Genomic DNA, 20357 nt, shown 5'->3' with positions numbered 1-20357 from the left:
TTTTTACACTATAGAATAGATTTTAAATATGTGAGCCAGTAAAACAAGCTAGAATTCTGATGTTCTAACAGCTGGGTTATATTCCTTCCTTCCTTCCTTCCCCTCCAGACTTAAATACACTAGAGCTTCCCTACATAACCCCTCAATTACCTGAAATAATAATAATAGAAATAGTTATTTCAATAACTATAAATTTATTGTTATCATCTCATCATTCTAGTTAAAATGGAAATTAACACCTAAAAGTGTGCACACTGCTGCACACTGGTATATTGGTATATTGGTATATTGGGTGTATGCTGACATAATTAGACCAAAGATTTTCAGAGGGTTAAACACTTGGGTAGCCAGGGTTTATCCATTCAGATTCATGTGTTTTGCTCAAATTCTCCATAATAAATCTTCTTGGGGGCTAACATCAACACAAGTAATAAATTATTTTGAAAATATTATGAACAATTTTAAATAAATTTTCATAGCATAGCAAAAGCAAAAAATTTGCCCATAGATCCTTCTCCAGACACTTAAAAAAAAAAAAAAAGAATAGATAATTAAGCTGTTTTGGTTTTTTTGGGTTTGCTTGGTTGAAGCATTTCCTTCTTTTTCCTAATGGGACATAGTTGAACTTGTATATAGAACATATCAGTCCTCATATGTCCCAGAAAGCAGCAAACGAAACAAACAAAACCTAGATCATCTTAGATAAAACACAGGAGGTGTTTATTGAAAATTTTGAAGAGAAAGAAGCAAAATATGTATTTTCATGGCTGAACAAACCACTGAAGTTGTAACAGCAAAACACTTATCATTTCATTAATCAAATCTTTACTCCTACCTGACAAAATACATATCAATCTGTTTTAACTATTAACATGGAAAATTATTACTTTAAAAGAAATATTAAATGTCCTTGAAAACCATATTAACCACACCATATTAAAAATATTTTCTCATTCATAAATTAAAAGTGATAGCCACAAAGGTGTTCATTTGTTTGTATATTGTCAAGATGTTTCTATGTTTAAACTGATGTACATTATAATTTCTTTCAGAATAAAAAAACAAAATCGTGGTCACCTAAGCAAGATACTGATATATACCCATTTAAAATATAATTTAGACAAATAGTATTTTATTTCATGAAAAAGTACATGTTTACTATATGTATTCCTCTAAACACAAAATCATATTTACCTCCATCTAAAAGGAATTTTGGTAACAAAAAACATGCTTTGCATATAAAATGAAGATAAAGCCACACTTATTTCCTTATGCTTTAAAAAGTTAGCTAAAATGGCTGTATTGCAGGTTTGTCAGTAAACTGCTAGTTTTGCCAGCTTTCAACTGTATTTCATTCATTTGCTGTTTTTTTGATTCAGTTAGCTAAATGAAGGCAGGGAGACAGGAAAAGTGTCAGTTTTTGTGGTAGGTTTGTCTGCATGAGGACACTTGTTAGCCCAGCAAGGTTGATCAGGAATGAGGGAAAGACATGAAATAGTCTTGCTAGAAAAACTATGTAACCACACCTCCACATAGCATGAAGCTTAAAAGTTGTTGTTACTTGGAGCTTAGAGAATGAAGCATCACAAACTCATTCTAAATGAATCAGAAGAAGCTTTTTACCCATTTTCCCTTTTCAGAAGTTACAAATAAGAAGTATTTTTTTAAAAACCCATCTTGCTAGATGAATGCCTTCAAAGGTTCTTGGAGTAGGGCCTAAGTTTTCAAGAAGAGAAATTAAACTTATGTGAAATTCTAGTTCCTAAGAAGAGCTAAATACCATTTCAGTAATTAATCAATTAAATAAATAAATAAATAAAATTACCATGTGTTCCTCTCTATTTTAAACAGTGGTTTGTCAATATACATAATCTTTTCAATATATTATAAAGTTAAAAATGAATTTTCTAGCTATAGTTCCTTTCACTTTGCTAAAATTCAGACATAAATACAAAGTAAAGGCATTCAAATTTTTAATCCTTTATACAACTACAAATTTTCTTTAAACATAGTAATCATTACAGAAATATACTGGAGAAACCCAACAAGTGTTAAGGGAAATGGCAAACTCCTTATTTTTATTCTATCAGAAGGATGAAGTTTTTTGGCTTATTTTGAAAACAGAAAAAAAATTTATTTGGTGACTTGAATCCTCACAAACCCAAATCTTTCCCTTTTTAGCTTATATCAAACTTGATTTCTTTATTGTTTAAGATAACTTCTGAGTCAAAATCTGTATCCAACCCTTATGAATGCAGGTCAGAGAGTGCAACCCAACCTCTGGATGTTTTAAGCATATCTTTGATGACATAAAGCTCGAGGTGCAAAAGTGACATCAGGTTAGAGAGAGCAGGATTGCAATGTCTCAAGAAAATGTTCGTTAAAGGAAGATTTTCTTCTGTCCAAATGGCAATGTAGAATGTCACCAACGAAAGGAACCTGTGATGAGAGCAATTCTCCTTTCAGTGGTTTACACTGCAGCCCCACCTGAAAAATGAAAATTGACCATTCAGTATTTCCACTGTGGGTGTTCTTTTCCAGCTTTTCTGAGGCTGATCTGGGCCACCGGGGCTGGTTTCCACACACAGGGCCACAAGAGTCAGGCACCTCTGTGGTGGCAGAGACAGTTATTTGTCAAATTCCCATCTACTTTAGCACTAAATCAGTGGAAAACTGGGCCTTACCACGTGGTTTGAAACAAAGTTTCTTATTCTTGTAAGCAGTGTAGGCTGCTATTGATCCAACAACCAGTATTACAAAAGCGGAAATTACAGGAGATGTAACTCCAGCTATTAATCCTGAATCTGTGGAAAAAGAAAGAGAAGGGTTTTTTTCAGAGGCACTTAGATGGTTTGTCTTAAGCATATTGTCTACTAAAGTGTGCTTTTCCCAAATTATGAAAATAGTTTTGTGAAACAATAAAATTAAGCAGATGAATAGAAATTGTGTTACATTACAGCTGATGTGAAAATGGTGTCTTAAAGCCTAATTTAGTATATGTGCTACTTTTAGAGGGCCAACATGATTTTAATATTTCATGAAGATCAGAAATCAATTGTAGAAGAATGTAAATTATTTACTATACCTGTGTTCCCTCCATGATTGAAAGGATGCTCCTCTTCTCCTGGAATAGAGGGTGACGTTTAATCAAAGAAATATTTGTCATCATGTTTTGAGAACTAAGTCTTTATTCAGCAAAGTGTGACATACAAAGGGCAAAAGGGGTGGCCCAACAGGACTGCAAGAGAGGAGTTCCCCTTCCACTCCTCACTGATAGCTGTGCTGGCCAGAGGAATAACTGGTCCTCCTCTTGACACTTATTTTTGGTGATGAATATTATCATCTAATAGAAGGATCATATGTAACACTCTACATCAAGCTGATTTCACAGGGAGGCCAGTATACTCTGTCTCTTCTCTACTTCCAGACAATCAGATCTTTCATCAGTAGTTTACATCAAGATCTTAGTCTTGGTCCATCGACTTCAGCAAGCCCCTTGCTTTGGGACTTTCCTTGCTGAATTCAAAGGGATAAAACCTGCAGGCTTCTGGCATATGCCAGAATGCTACAAACATGTTTTGGAACGTGTTTCAAGATTTAGCTTCAGGCTCCAAACCATACTTTTTCATGAAGGATAACTAACCTAAATAAAAATAGCAGAGTCTTGTCCTATTCCTTCAGAGACAAGCAGATCACCACTAAAGCAAAACCAACCAGCTCCACTTTACAGGTGTTAGGAAGCTGTTGCAAGGGAAATTGGCAAAGGCTACCTGTTATAACTGGTGGTAAAGGCTTCCCATCGAGGAGATCTGAGTCATCAAAACCTCCTGCAAGATAAAGATTCCAGATGCAAAATTATCTACAATGGTAACCCCCTCAGCTCCCTTGTCCACTCCTTTTGTAGTGTTCTAGGGAGAGGTGAGGAACCTTTGAAATCCCAGCTTTGACATGGTGGCTGGGTCACATGTCTTGCACTGAATGATCACCTACCAAAATTCACCTGAAAGCTGAAGTACTGGCACTGCTGGTGTCTACAAATTCTATGTCTGTTTTGGGCAGTTGTGAGATATGTGGTCTTGGGTGCTCAGTAATACAAATCCTTATTTGTGGACATCTTGAGTCCCAGTGATCCCTGAAGCAGAGAGTCAGTGGGTTCTTTCCAGGAAGGACTCCAGAAGGACCTGTCCATGGCTCACCAGTACAGCCACACCCAAAGTAAGTAGAGGTACAGGGTGGAAGCCAGAGTAGATATGCCACATTTACTTTATTTGAGTGTCTGGAACCAAACTCAAAAGCAATACAGGCTGCCCATCCCCATCTGCTGTACGCCCCAGGGCCATCTCAGATGCACATCTCAAATGGATTTGAATACAGGTTTATCCCTGCCCTGTGGCTAGATGTCAAATTTGAACCTTCACATAGTTCAGTGTATACACACCCAAAATGAAAATGCAAACAAGATTAAATGTTAGTCTCGTGCCACTTAGGACAGTGCCCCACATTTTGAGCAGGCAGAAAAACTTTATGGTACCAACACTAAAACTCAGAAATAAGCTTTCCAAACACTGGGTCATAAACAGGGACTACCAAAGCAAGATGTAGGGAAAGGATGATAAAAGCTATTACTACAGAAATAAGAGAATAAAGTATTCAAAATGTCTGCTCATAGCACTGCATTTTCTTAAGAACAAATAGTCTTACCAGAATTACCATAACTTCCTGGGCGTGGTGGTAGAGGTGGGTATAAAGGTTTTCTTGAGATGTCACCTATTGATAATTAATATTGTTAGATGGTTGAACAGGCAAAACTGGGAACTGTAAATAAAGAGTAGGATAATTTGACATTTTATACCTATTTCTAACTTGTCTTCCCATGAATTAATAAAAGGACCTTCTCAGTAATTTAAAAGACTTAAGCACTATATGAACAAATATCTAGCAACAAAAACTGACTTGGAAGTGAACAGGAAATATTTTCAAAAGAGGAGAATAATTCACAAAAACATTGAAGGAAAATATTTCATGTATTTCTGGCAAGTGCTAACATTGCTTAAAGCTGGCAGCTGGGAGGCACCATGTGTCACTGTGGGTGTCAGTGGTGCAGTTACTCAGAGCCAAGAGAGAAGCTGGTGTTCTAGGCTGCACAGGAGGCAACAGGTTATCTCATTGCCATCAGCAGGTATTAATAAGGCCTGCAGATAGGTTTCATCTAGCAGATGCTGAATTTATCTAATGCATAATGAATTTTCTGCTCTTGATCTGTGCAAAATGAACTCAGACTTCAGCTTTGTTGTTGTTTAGGACTTTGTGTTAGCAGTTAGCCTTAATTTTTTCCAAAGGATTAGAACGAGATGCATTGGATAGAGCAGGAGATCTGATGAATAAAAGCACTTTCCAAACTGGATATACAGTGTTGGAGTATCAAGGGCTGCCAGATTTAATATCTAGGGCTGCTGCTCTGCATGTATAGAGTAGGTCCTCTCTTGCCATCCTTTTTTCAACCAATTCAATCACATATTTAACTGTTCTCATAGCCAGGCAGTGAATTTAGTTCTGCACAAATTAAAATTAGGTCACAGAAATAAATAGCAATTTCCTTCCCTGTCCTTATATCTTTCACCTTCCAAACATGCCAGATGCCCTTTTGCTGTGTTTTATTCTTGCCTAGCTGCTAAATACAATGCTAAATATGCTTCTGTTTCTGAGCATCATTTAGGTTCTGATCCAGAAAATTATTTAGGTATATGCTTAACTTCAAGTGAGTGTAGCCTACAGTCAATGGATTTTAGGTAGAGTCGTAAAGCTTTGCTGAATCAGACTTTGCCCAGTTAATTACATTCATTAGAGGAAGAGCTTGATCTCTTCCAGCTCTGTGTGTCATGAACTAAGACTCACTGTGGCACAAAAGCAGAAAACCCCCAATCCCATTTTTCATTTCTATTGTGATGCTGCACTTAGTCTTCTCTAAGCATAAGAAGACATATTGTATGGCATAGGTGGTGAAAAAATAATGTCTTCAGATGTACTGATAACGAGAGATGTAACTTTAACCTCATTATACCATGTCTGAAGGTCAATTAAGAACCTGAACTGAAAATAGAACAAATAAATAAAAACCAAGGGAAACACGATTTGCTGTCCTTGGAATGAAAAGATTTGGTTAATGAAGATACTTAAGCTATTAATTAATTATTTACTCAATATATTTAACCTATCCTCTCATAACAGTACTCATTAAAAAATTGCAGGAATGGAACAATTAGTACAGGAAGGAATAAAGGACAGTATAAACATAGGAATTATTAACAAAATTAGATTCAGCTTTGTAAAGTGTGGACTTATATGTCATTCAAACAAAGGCTTGAAGTACCACAGGGGAACATGGAAATGGGAAAAAAAAAAAAAAAAAAACAATATAAAAGGTTTCATTCTCTAAGACTGAAACATAAGTAAACCAGACCTCTGCAGCTGATTCAGAGGTTCTGTGCTGAAGTAACTGATCTGTGCTGAGAAGTAATTGATCTTTTGTGTGGCTGTGATTAAAGTGGAATTCTAGGCTAGTTGCATTTTGGGTAACTTCAGTATTTAAGAACCTTTCTAGAGTACTTCACATTCTTGGTACATCTCTAAACACACTAAATAAACTTTGGTGTACAAATTCCCAACCTCAAGGATTTTACATGTCTGCACAGCTCAGTACAGTACTGTGAATATTTCCTAGGTCAGATCTGGGTGTTATGGGAATATCTGGAAGTTAACAGCATGTTACAACAGCTTGGCTGCTTCAAACTTAGGCTGTATCACCAGTGCTCATCTCTGAAACATTCCTTCCTGAATTTCTAATTTGCCATCAGCAGAGCCACAAGTAGCTCAAACCTCTCCATCCAGTCTTACCTCTGATTCCTAATTCTTAGGCAGGCAGATTCTTTTTGGCAGCTGAAGAAACTACAGCCATCACCATCATCAAGCCTCTGTCAGAGGACTCCACCCTGAGCCACCACAAGTGAATGGGCCGTGCCTGCTCTCCCCTCCCAGCCGTGCCTGGGGTGGTCTGCTATGGCACAGGAAGCCCCAGTTAACTTCAGTGCATGCAAGGTAGGGCAGCTGGAAGCTCTCAAAGGTAGCTGGTGACACTCTGCGTGACAGCCTCAGGCAGAAGGGCTGCATGTACATGAGCTGTAATGACTCACATGACCATAGCACCTCCTGCAGTACTGAAATCTCTTTTTTTCAAATTAGGCAGAGTTCAGAAAAAGACTGTGAAAGAAAAAAATCCCCTTATAGTCAAGGAAATAAGAGAGTACTCACCCCCACCAAGAGCATCTCCTAAATGTAGATCATTGTCTAAAAATGAATAGGAGAAAGATGTAGAAAAGTGAGTTACACACAATTCTCGAGGGAAATGAAATGTTATTTTCATTAGAATGTGTACAACTGAATGTTTGACAAGCACGTTTTTCAGATCAGTCCCACAAATTCAAATAACTTACCACACTTTTCTCGAAAACTCTAATAGAATCTAATATTTCCCCACACACTAATTGACAAACAGTACAGTATTTTCTACTCAAAATATGAAGGTTTTTTTCCTGATTTAAATGATGTCAAAATAAATCTTACAGTTGAATCAAGATCAATACCTCTTTAATATACCTGCAAGTAAAAAAATAAAATTATCTTTGCTAAAATATGTAACTGTATACATTTTTTAAATACACTTAATTTTTAACATTTATGTCTGTGTTTAAAATTGGTGTATGTATGTTTGGCTTAAGTGTAATTTACTGAACTGCAAAAACTGAATACCCATTTCAAGAACAAATACCAGGGAACAATAAACCTACTTGGGGAAAGATTGAATCACCTAATCTACGTAAGGGTCATGGTGACCCCTTGCTTCAGGCAATCATATGCACCTGTCTGAGGTTGGGAGACAGTCTGTTTTTCTTTGCCTGAGCTATAAAGGTTTTTAGATAGAATTAAATGTCTGTATGTGCATGTTACCCAGTAAATCAACAAGCTGTGACCATTGCCCTGCTCTGTATATGTGTTGTGCTGAACCTGGGATGGAATCTTTCCATCCAATAAAATGTTTTCCATGAGCTGCAGGTGCATAAAGAGGAACTCTGTTTCTAACATGCAGGTGTGGATATGAATATGTGGGTGGTATTTTAAGGTGTATATGGAATGATGGTGAGTTCTGAAAGAAATATATTAGATGGATGTCATAACTCCAAGAATCCCTTTCTTGATGCTTACAAATGTGGAGTGATGCAGTGAATCAGAAGAAAAGGGACAGCAAAACCTCTCTAAATTTTGGTAACAGTGCTTATTGCCACAGACAATTAGACTCTCAATTAAACATGGTTTTTTTCATTACAAATGTGTCAGAATTTGCAAAACACAAGAAAATCACCATGCAGAAGTCTGTTTTCTTCACTATCCAGGAGGAGTGGGAAGCTGCTTTTGCACAGTATCTAGTCTCATTTGCGTAACAACTCAGAAATGTTTTGATGTCACCAGGAAATCTGGCAGGAAAATAATCAAATTCATAATACATGACTTGGTTTGCTCTTGTCAGGTGTTGAACCTCCCTGTGTCTGCCCAGCAGAGAGTTGCATTTCAAAAATACCTTTACCTGTCAAATGCTAACACTGTAAGAAGCAATAAATTGAAAATTGGATTCAATTTATTATTGGGATGAAAAATTCAGGGAAACTGCAAGTTCCACTCTGGAGGGTTCATGCAGAGATTTGTTGCAGAAATGCTAAGGTTGATATGAATGTAATAAAAATGGAAATGCATGTGTCTGTAGGGACCAGAAAAAACAGTGAAGTGTTACAAGAACAGACAATAAAGGTCACTGTTCCCAGCAGTAAAACTGAGGAATGTGTTGTTTCTGTCAAAACCAGCAGGCCTGTGCTCTGATGACAGCACAGATGACTTGTCAGCAGAGGAAAAGCAGAAAGGTATTCTAACACCAAAGGCTGCAGTATATTACTTTTCCTGATTGTCCACCTAGAAAATAAATCTGTGCACATAGCCTGTGTACTCTGAACAAGCAAGAAATAAAAAAGATAGTGGGCAGCAACCTGACCAAGGGTTCAGAGACACTGGAGTGAGAAATATTATGGCCTCTAATAAAGGACCTCTCTATAATACCTGATTACTCCTAAAGGATATAAAAGATCTGTGGATTCTACTTGTCATTTCCGATCAAGAAGAAGCACAGAGACAGCGTAAGAGCTCAGTAGCTGGCAAGCTTTGTCTCATGTTGCACACAATGCTCACCAGACACATCTTGGTGCTCATGAGCATGTGGGTGTGAGGATATGGCTGAATTAAATAGAATGCAGGAACAATGTGAGTGGGTAAACATCAACTTACTTTGAGATTTTGTAAATAAACATAACCTTCCATTAAATTTTGTGATGAATTTTGTTACACTAGGGAGGGGCCTACAGGAGACCTTCAACTGGGCAGAGGTGCATGGGATGCCCAGAGGACATTGCCTGTAACTGGCCTCAGCTGAACAAAAATCTCAGCTGGCCTCACTTCTGAATGAGACATAGAGGACACCCTGAAGTTAAGATGAAGCATTATGCAGATGCCAGAACATACTTTTGTACCATCTTTCTGCACTTTCCAACTCCAATAATTGATTTGTAACACCGTGGGCTTGGGTTTTCTTAATAAGTTTTAATTTCTTTTTTTAAACTCTCTGCAGTCCTCTGTAGTGCTGAAAGAGACTCTGAAAGAGTCTGGAAAACATGGAGTTCTTCCTGCCCAAAAATTAGTGAAGTGGATTTGGTTAGGGAAAATATTTATTTGATGTTTGTATCTCTAACAGATTTAGGGGTCCCTAAAAATAAAAATTCCTTTCACCTGACTTAGGCAGCTTCAATGTCGATATTGGCATCTCTAAGCTACCTTTAAGCATGACCAAGGATAAAGTATCTTAGGGCACAATTCAAATAACTTACTTGAAATGTTTGCATTAGGATAGGAACAAATACACATTGAGTGCAATATTTTAAATTAGACAAACACTTCTAATCTAGGCCAGACACAAACTTTGTTTGCCAAATGAAGCTGGAAGGAAGAATGCAGCCCTTAAAGTATATAATAGCTACCACTTTCACAAAATATTGCCCCTGTTTGTTCAAAGAGGGAGCCAGAGAATTGCATGGAAAATGTATCTACTTTAATGCACCTAAAGTCTTATTGCCAAGTTTGTCCAGAAAAAGACCTAACGTTGTTGTGTCGGCTAATGTTATCCAGCATTTTCCAATTCAAGCATTTTGTTTGATAGACAGAAATTTATTGCAGTGTACTTTAGATGAAAAAAAATCTATGTTGTCATAAATTGTTCCATCACAAATCCAATTTTGTTCTTGTTTGGAGTTTGGGTTTTTTCAACATTAACAAGTGTTCATTGGAATTTGTTGTTTTGCATTCTCAGGACTACAGCTCTTCACTGTTCAGAACCTTTTTTCCTTTCTGACACAGGTGATTGTAGCAATCAGTACTAGGTAATATGAATCAAATACATGGTGAGAAGAAAGAATACCCCCAACTTGCTTCTGGATCTTTTCCATGTCTGTTATCAGGCTTCATGAATAAATATACAGAAAAGTAAGGATAATAGGGAAAAATGTAGAGGAACAGTTAGCCATTTTTATACTCCCCAGTTACCCATTTATACAACTTCATACAAGTTACCCATTGTTATACTCCCCAGGGAGTTCAGAACAATCTAGAAAAGCATGAAGAAGATCTTCAGGAAATAAAATAACATGACTGGCCAGCCATGCTCTAACACCTTACTGGAAGAGCTGAAGACAGGTAATGGTTAACTGTCAAAAGAGCACTTATTTTACATAAAGCAGACAGCTATTATCCACACATTATCTCAGCTAAAGCACAAGGGGAAATATGATGAAGAACCTCATGTGAAAGCTTCTGACATATACAAAATCAGTTTTATGACCCATTACTTATTACTCACTGAGCACAGGTCTTGTTGGTCTTCTGATCACTGTAGGCTTCCTGGTAATTATGTCATCTGTTGGACACAATGACAAGTCAATAAACAATAACAGCTTCAACTTAACAAAAGCAGGTATCTGCAAATGTAGAGAGCTGCTTTCAATAAATCTTTCTGTATCACAGCAGAAGCCAAAAATGAAGGGATGTGTTTTCAAAGCTATTTTTTGTTTGGTTTTGTTTAAAGAAAATTTTCATTTCATGATAGAAACTTTGAAATCTAGCATTTTCCAGTTCTGTATATCTTTAAGTAGTAAACACTTCATATTCTATTCCTCAAGGAAAAAGACTTAAGAGTTATTATTGGGTGCAAACGCCATAGTAAAATAAAGATAGAAAATTTACATACCAGGATGATCAAGGGCATCAGCTAAATCAAAATCACCTTGACCTAGAACGAGTGTGACAGAAGAAAAGACAGTCAGTCAGCAGGCAGGCTTCCATGACCTCCAGACCTGAGGGCTCTGTATGGAGCCAGAACACCAGGAAGAGGCAAAAGAAAGACCCATCCAAACAGCAGCAGACAGAGAACAAGCTGTCAGCTGTCATCCCTGTGCAGCACAGTCCTGAATGGCTGTGAGACATGGGTCCATTTAATTCAAACAAGTTGTTTGTTCAGATAGGCCAAGGAGAAGCTGCTCTCTCGTGTTATCATATTCACCTGCTGTGCAAACACCACCAGCCCTTCCTTACTGGGCCCTGAGCTGCTGCCCGTGGGCTGTCACCCCAGCCATGGAACACTTTGATCTTCATGCAGACACACTACCCACAGGCTGACATCCTGCCTTGACTTATATGGTCAAATTCTATTTTTCTGAAGCATTTCTTCAGTGCCATCAGTAAAAGGAACTTAATCCCAACTGTCCTTTGATTTTGTCTTTGGGTAAAATCTTCATTTTTGATCAGCATCCAGAGTACTGGAGGAGGCTGTCTGACCTGAACCCCATTGCCTCAGGATACCACCATCATCAGTGCCTTAGACCATTTCTTGTTGGAGTGAGTCATCAGGAATAATTCTGTAACCATAATCAGAACTAGGGTCATCAGAAATAATTTTGTAATACTGAAGAGCTGTTGGACAAACCAGCTGCTTTGTTACAGGTCATGACATGCAGGAACTAACAATATAGAAAGCAACTACTGAGGTCCTACTGCTGTAAAGAGAACGTGACAAAATCATCTTGTGAAGGAAGACTGTGGAAAAGTTTCAGGTGTAATACTTCTTTGAAGTTAACGAAAAATAAAAATAGAAAGTGGAATCTAATCAGAATATGAAATTCAAGAAAGATGATGTAGATGCTTTCAACTGCATGAGAACTAAAGTAAAACAACAGACTGAAACAGTTACTAACACCTTCTGTCCCTTCTGGACAATACCAACATTTCCCTCTCCTATTGTATGTCTGTTCTGTTATAGAAAAGGTGGGAAAAGGCAAAAAGTGTTGTTTTGAAACTTCAAGGGAGAAACAGAAGAAAGCTACAGAAATTTTAAGAAGAGAAAAAAGAAGACTGAAAATCTCCTGCAGAAATTATTCGTATTGATTTTTTTAAAACATTTTTTCTAACGATAAACCAAGCAATGAAAAGAAAAGGGCACCAACACAGAATGACTGCTTGAGAGTAAGACAGGAATCCACAGTGAAATCTCTGACTATGCAAACATAACCCTTGACAGATGGGCAGTTTGTATGAGGACATCTGTACAGCATGGTAAATTATATTGCAATAAACCAAAATACTGCTTGGACTTCCTTACCAACTTCCTCTGATAATAACATCAAATGACCACAAGGAGTAAGAAGATTCTGTTGAGCAGAATTTTAAATGCTCATTACCATTCCTGAGACAGTACCTAGATGCTTTTAAGAATCTAATTTTGGAGGATAACAGTTGGTTAAATAGCTGAACAGCTCAGACTTCATCCACATAATGGTGGGTCTAAAAACAAAACCACATTAGATTCTCAGAGGATATGTAGCTCAATAGGAACTGCAGTCACTTCAGAGAACTCTGAAGATAAATGACAAGGGAAATAAATTAGTGAAGCTCTCCACAGAACAAAAGGACTGAAAGAAATTAATTTTACACATAATCCCTTTTTTTTGGGATCAGCTTCCATAATAGAGTTGGAAATATACTGAAGAAAATGAGAATGAAAGAAATTTTAGTGGGGCAGAAACAGCTTTGTTCCATTGGGGGTTTTTAATTGGTTGGGGTTTTTGTGTTGCTGTTGGCCTTGGTTTTTTTTGTTTTGTTTTAATGTGGATAAAGTTACAAAGAGATTTAGCTCTGCAGGTGGTATTATCTCCCAGTTATCTCTGCTATTGCTGCTTTTCAGCTAGTATGCTATTTCTTGGCATTACTTCTAACCTTTTTTTATGGGAGTATCCCTGTTTTGACATAGAAATAAAATGACTGTAGTAATGGTTTTTTTGTTGGGTGGTCCTCAATGACTCATAACAGAGAATTTGAGAAAATGCCTATAAGCTCCTGCTGAACACCACAAAACCGTCCTTGCAAAGTCATGTCCTCAGGCACATGTGCATTTGGTGTTCACAAATTTTGAATATTAGTTTTCTGAACTATCTAGTCACAAATGTAGACAGTAGCATCTTTTGTCTATGGCTTAATTTGTTATCTAAATGTTGAATGGATCCACCACCCTTTAACCATGTATCTGTTTGATCACAAGGGTCTGAGGTCCCACAGCGTTTGAGTAGAATTTACGAGGAGCAAGGCTGTATTCCGCAGGTGTCTTATCAGTTGGTCATGACAACAGCAGTCAGAAGTTTTCTGACAAAAGGCCACCACGACATCACTGTGCAATTTTTAATCTCCATAAGTAGGCTCAGTCCTGGACTAGATCCATATGAACACAGCTTGTGGCCCTTAAAGTGATGCAGGTTTAAATAAAGCAGTAATGAATATTGCTAAGTGAGGATCAGGTTGTGTGACAAATGAAATTAACTTCTCAGGCTTTTAATATGCATAATCTAGTAATTAAAAAGGAAGTTAAAATCCATGAGAAAATGTGTTTGTATGTGTTTTACATGTTTCTGGACACACATCTAAAATGCATATATGTGCATGTGTGTTAGATAAATAATTTTGTCATTAAGATGATTAAATTCATTGGTTTTGGGTGCATTGCTAGTAGTCATAGGGATGAGATTACCTGTGTGACAAATAAATTCGAAGTAACTAACTTCTAATTGTGAACAAGATAGAAAGGAAGAATAAGTTGATTTTACAGTATTTAAAGGCATGAATGAGTATGATTTCTTCATTGTAATTAAATAGGAATTGTTTCATGAATACAATGAGCTTAAAACACTATGAAGCTGGCAGAGACCAAGAAAGAAGTCAGTGACTCAAAAATGAGAACAAAAATTTTCTAGAAGGGAATAATATGTTACCAAAATCACTAGTGAGACTCATTTTATGGTTTTTATTTTAGCTGAAATTGTGAGTTATTCTTTGCACAGACCATTTCTGATTTTAATACAATCAAGAAACTTATTTCCTTCATAATGAGAAAATGGGATGTATTTTCCCATGTATGTGATTTGGAACATACCTGTGTACTGGTCCAACTTTATTCCGTAAGCAATTATGTTTGTTTAAAGGAAATTACTCACTTCTGGGAGAACATAAGGGTTTACGCCCCAGAGTGGACACTGTGGACAAAATCTCAATGAGTAGGTACTATTTCTTTCATGTAATAGCCTCATGATCCATATTTGCTGATGAGGTTACTGTAGCTTGTTTTTCCTTCAAGGACCTTTAGTTTCCATAAACAACGTTTGCCATTACAACCCCTTAATGCTGGGGTGGAAAATGAGTATGCTTTAAAATCTATAATTAAGATCCAAGGTCCAGTATATAGACCACAATATGTGGACCTGACTATTGACTTCATTATTTTTGCTAGGCCACTTCTGGTTTTAGTTTAAATGCAAGGGACATGAAAAGGACTTATTCATACAAGAACACATTTAAATAATCAGCAGCAACTAAGATGCATTAATAAAGTAGGAGTGGCAGTACTGCTTTAGCTCTGTGCAACATAGCCTCACTAAACACAAAAGAAAATCTTCTAGTTCTATGATATTTGCCTTGCTGTTCAAAGGTAATTGATGTTCTTTATGATCTGGTATGTCCTGCAAACCTAAAATAAAACAGATATAATTTTCTGTATTTTGCTTCAGCGTGAGTTCAGAAGCTGGTGTGTGCTGTAAAATTGCAGGCAGAGCAAAAGAAATGGGATCTTCCATGAAGGAACACCATACATGTTCCTGTGCACCTCAGATTTTCAGCTTTGTGTCATGAGGCAGCAGAGCTTAGCCCATGGTGTGGGCTCTTAATCCAAAGCTTCTCTTTGTCACTACAGGTTCATGAAACTGCCAGCCCTTTTCAGCCACTTGGTCTGAGAGTCTCAGGCTTAATGATGGTCACATTACATGAGAACTGTACTCAAACAAGAGACCTATATGAGTATTCCTACTGAAATCCTTAGTGTGGCACAGGCAACAGCTGTGTTGGGCTCTCTGAGTGACAACTCGCTGCCTAAGTACCAGCTGGCTAATCCCCACTTTCTCTGGTGGGTAGCTTGGAGACAACAGAGGGAACCAAATATTTAGGTGGTCAGGGAGATGCCAGGCTTTGCTGTTTCTCTTGCTCACAGAGTGTCTTGTAATGTTCCTCGTCCCACTTTCATGCCAAGTACACTGGAAAAATGCATGCAAAACACCTCTTGACCATCAATATGGATAGCCCCTGGTTCCTTCACCACTGCTATAATAAAACCAGGGATGTAAGGAAGGATTTTAACTTGCCTGCTAATCTTAATGCTTACTCTGGCCTTTGCTATCATTTAATCTGTAGCATTGTTGCCCTTTGAAAATATATTGCTGTGATTTAACTTTTGCATAAATTCTTCAGGAATTAAAAATCTACTGGTAACAGGCAAAGCTTATTCAGTGGAAGTGGGACTGTTATATTTTCATAACCCATCCAAGCCCTTTCTTTCAGATAGGCTGGTGTGCTTGCCTCCATAAGATATTGTACTACAGGTCATATTTAAGTATTTTTAGTATTTTCCCATAACGTTCATAGATGTCAGCCTGTGGAAAGGAAGGAAGACTCTAATCAAAACAAACTGAATCTCTCTCCTCCTACTATGAGGCAAAATGCCACAGAAAGGTCTATTTTTATTGATTTTTAATCTTGAAAGAATTCTGACATTTATTTGTTATTTTTTATCCTCAATGGGATGGAAAGGAGTTGGCAATTGCTGGTGCAAATAAGCTAAAAATACATACTCAGTCAGGTTGGGCACTGCTACCAGGCTTGCAGTGTGGCAGCAATGTTTAAAAAGTGAACCTGAGAAGCTGAGTAACTACACTAGTTGTTTTCTCTTCCCAAGCTTTCATGTTGCAACAGCTCTGCCATTGTTAGTGCTTCAACCAGTTCAGGTATGTCGATTTTTCAAACTGCAATCACACCCTTAGCTGATAGCACTGACATGCCTGTGGATAATTGCAGTTCAGGTCTTGGGAGTGAAATAGTTTTGGCAGCCAGCAGAAGAGAATTTGTTACCTGCTGAATCCATAAATGCTTCAGCACGTCCACAGAGACCTCACACGGAACAACAGTGAGGACTGCAGCTACATGGAGCAGTGTTAGAAAAACAGGACTGTGTTTTTCATCTCTCCTGCTCTGTCTTTTAACTCCAGTGAAAACTACATTATTCATAGAACTAAGCTACATAGGGTCTCAAATCCAAACAAGTCCACAATTTTTTCCCCATAAAGTGTACAGCTAATTAACTGAGACTACAATTGATTTTAAGTCAAAACTTTGTAAGCCTTAGCTGAACAGAGATGTGCTGTTTACTGACTAGCAATAAATGCTGCTCCCTTTACCTATGTAGCATTCAATATCTGATGAAGTAAATGTAAACCATCTCAGACATCATCAGTCTTTGCACTGTCTTTGTCACCAGCTAAACATGTGATCAATCAGTCAGCATTAAAGACCATGGATATATAGATTATATCTATATTGGGAACCTAAGGAGCATTCTGAGCAGTCAGGTCTGAGTGAGAGTCTCAGTTGCTTTCCAGGTCCATAGACGGGGGAGCCCCCAGGTTGCACAGGTTCCCCACTGCAGGTGTGCACACAGGTTTGTGACCCACATGTGACCAGTGTTTCAAACAGATGCATGATCTCTGTTAACAGGGAGCAACGTGAGTTGTGTCTGAGCACACCTTAAATGGGCAGTGTAGACAGAGCCAAACCTGAATTACCAGAGATCAGCCAAGCTGCAGGAACTGATGAGGGATGTTACCATGAAATTCAGCGGAAGAAGTTTCTGTGAAGTTTATTTCATTCAGATTGGGCTAAAAGCCTCTCAAGACAATACGTTGTTGAAGCTCAAATATATAGGAGCATTCATGTAACCTATCTAAGTCTGGAAATTACAAAAGCTATAGAGTGTAGCTAAAAATGGAATACTGCAGTGAGCTCATATGTTTCTGAACTGTATCAGATTTCACTTTCCTTGTGCAATACAGTTCTTGGTTCTGCTATGCTTCTGTTGAGATGTGTCCATCAAGGTAGTCTAGCCAACTAACTCAAGGTAGTTGGACATAAAGGAAATGCTGGATGGGGAGGAATGATGTCATCTGGTCTGGCTGTGGTGGCCCAGTAGTTTATAGATACTATGACAGAGGATTACAATTTAGAAAATAATTAAGCTGCCTAGAAAAGGGTGAATCATGCCCTATCATTCCTATCATAAGAACTTAGACCAGCTTTTCACCAGCATGGTCAAGCCTTTCTTGTATCATGTCTTGATTGGGACTGCAAAGATGTTCTTGTGAATATCCTCTGAAATATGGGGAATACTTTGATGATAAAATTCAGTGTCTGTTGCCACAGAGTTAAAATAATTAATTTTGCTTGTCAGAGTGGATTAAATAGTTTCCAGAGTCATGAGACTGTGCCCAAAAAGCCCACAGGAACTTTCTGCAATGACTTCTTCCCCAAAGCAGAGCCTGAACTGGCTGTAAATTAGCACATGTATAAATGAAGAATGATGAGGCTGACTATCCTTGTAATTAAAATAGTAGAGTATATGCAAATTGGCTTGCTCAGCCTCAGATTGTCTGAACTGAGCTATTCAACATAAGACAGTTACAGAACAAGAAAGTTTGCATGCCAGAGGTCAGAGACTGCATGAATCATCACTGCTCACAACACAATTTGCAGGCCAGCACAGTCCTACTGCTCTGCTCTTTCTATGCCATGCTAATTGCTGAAGACCTCTAAATAATTCCTCATTTGTTAAAATCAAACCATCGAACTAAGTTAAGACAAGGTTTTTTCCACTGGCCATCACTGCAAGATCTCCTAGGGACTTCATTTAAATACAGGGTGGTGGGAGGATCAGCAGCAGCTGCTATTTTGGAGCTATTGGTTAATGACTTATTTCTTCCTGCAGCCAACACTGCACTAAAAGTTTCTGCAGTATTGCTAGTACACAAAAAAGAAAAGGTTACAACTACACCACATGGCTGATGCACACAAAGATAATTCTATTTGGTTTGACATCAAGAAAAGTTTGAAAGAATATTTTGCTGAAAGAAATTATGTTTGAATATAGTAAAATCACTCAGTACAAAAAGGCTACATTTTCCCTATTGCTATTTATTCATAAAAAAATATATACAAAATGTATTCAATTCTTAATTAGTCCTGAATACATTGACTAAGGTTAATAAACTATTAGTTTATAATTATTAAAGCATATGCACCAATATAAAAGCATGATCTTTAAACTGAATCAGAATTTGTATTTACAATAAAACTCATAGGTTTCAAAATATCAATAACTAAGAAAAGCTTTAAAACATGAAGTCAGTATTTGATTAAGGATGTCTTTGGAAACTGCAAGCTCCCCTGGAAACTCTCATTTTACAGCTTCCATTTAAAAATGTTTGTACTCAAGCCTAAGCTTGTGAATCATTTTAGGGAAGCAACACTAGGGAGAAAATAAGAAATTATAATAAACAAACTTCAACTAGCATAGCTCTTACTAGCAATCATCCAAGAGATATGTATCTCTTTAGAAACTCAGTGAAGTACATATAAACACTTTTGAATGCTGCTCATGAAACAGTAGCAACAAAAAAAAATGCTAGCAAGCATTTCTAAATAAACAAGCATCCCTTTGAGGGGCTGGGGGTTTAAGTTTCTTGGGGTTTTTTTTGTCTTTTTTTTTTTTTTTAATAATCTAGCCCTTTAAATAAGCCTAGGTAAAGCTCACTTACCTCTTACATGGACTAGAAGGAAGCCAAGGCACAAAAGAAAAATATTTCTGAATTTCTTCATGCTCTTCTATGCAGTGCCTTGATTGCTCTGGTTGGTTTTTTCCAAGCAATGATGGTAGATATTGCAACTGCAGGGCCAAGGTTTGAGGGAGACACTTGGAATCAGCAGCTCTGTCCAAAGAGGTTTCTTACCACCACACACAAGCTCTGCAAGAGAGAGAGAAACCTTTTTGTGTACCAGACAGGTAACAAAAGCAAGCAACCCCGCTAGAGCCAAGCTGTGAGCAGCATACGAGGTGCCACCTGTGCTCAAAGAAACTTATTTATTGCCCAGGCAGGAAGCATGGAGCTGGGGAAGCAGCGGCAGCACCCAATGAGGAGGGTGCCAGAACACTCTGGATCCACCTCCTTTCCAGAGGGGAAAGCAAACCTGTTTGACATCCTCACCTTCAAAGCAGGGTGTGGTGCTGTGGGAGCTCAAGCAGCTTGTAAGGGGAGACTCTCCTTCTCTGAAGGTTGCTTGAAAGAGTCACTCAGACATACTCTGTCCTCAAAGCATCACTTCCCTGCTTGTTTCTTGGCTCAGCAATAAAAGCTGATAAAGGCAATCCTTTCAGTTTTAACCTTCATCCAATTCATTAATTTGGTGGCTCGAGTAAGGGGTTAAGAATCTGCTTTGCAGCAACTTGGATTGGGCTACAGAGGGATGACAAAAAAATCTAGTTTTATAAACTTAAAATGTGATGTTGGACTACTGAACTGAAGCATGCTTAGCTCCCCAGTGGATGCTTATCTTCACAGGTAAACATTGCCTATTATTACTGTTTCTATTGATCTAGTTTGGGGTTTTTTTAATATAAATATCCATGCATATCCTACCTGGAGATATGTCAGATGGTGTTGAGTGTGATGATACAAAGCTTTGGAAAATGAACAAAAATCATGCATCTATCTGTACATGGACATACTTTTAAATTA

At 37.7% G+C, this 20357-nt stretch overlaps 1 protein-coding gene across 1 annotated transcript; it reads right to left on the bottom strand.

Moving 5' to 3' along the window:
• Positions 1–1849: 1849 nt before the first annotated feature.
• Positions 1850–19656, bottom strand: XG (Xg glycoprotein (Xg blood group)). Its single transcript, XM_069029283.1, has 9 exons — positions 19380–19656; positions 11396–11437; positions 11009–11065; positions 7309–7344; positions 4702–4767; positions 3771–3827; positions 3086–3124; positions 2685–2804; positions 1850–2487 (listed from the first exon to the last, which is right to left on the bottom strand). The coding sequence occupies exons 1-9, from the start codon at positions 19438–19440 to the stop codon at positions 2471–2473; spliced, it is 495 nt and encodes a 164-aa protein (XP_068885384.1). The 5' UTR covers positions 19441–19656; the 3' UTR covers positions 1850–2470.
• Between the last annotated feature and the right edge of the window lie 701 nt (positions 19657–20357).

The sequence above is a fragment of the Aphelocoma coerulescens genome, chromosome 1, assembly GCF_041296385.1.
Source record: "Aphelocoma coerulescens isolate FSJ_1873_10779 chromosome 1, UR_Acoe_1.0, whole genome shotgun sequence".
Classification (NCBI taxonomy): Eukaryota; Metazoa; Chordata; class Aves; order Passeriformes; family Corvidae; genus Aphelocoma; species Aphelocoma coerulescens.
The sequence above is the reverse complement of the archived record's forward strand: the minus strand, read 5'-3'. Positions and strand labels throughout refer to the sequence as shown.

Bases quoted from the DNA above. Each gene is read 5' to 3' on its own strand.
- XG (XM_069029283.1), bottom strand. From the start codon at position 19,440: ATGAAGAAATTCAGAAATATTTTTCTTTTGTGCCTTGGCTTCCTTCTA. The intron at 7,345-11,008 runs GTGAGTAATAAG...ATTCATTTTTAG, and splicing joins ACCAACAAGACCTGTGCTCA to ACAATGATCTACATTTAGGA. The intron at 3,125-3,770 runs GTAGCCTTTGCC...CCTCTATTCCAG, and splicing joins TTTACCACCAGTTATAACAG to GAGAAGAGGAGCATCCTTTC.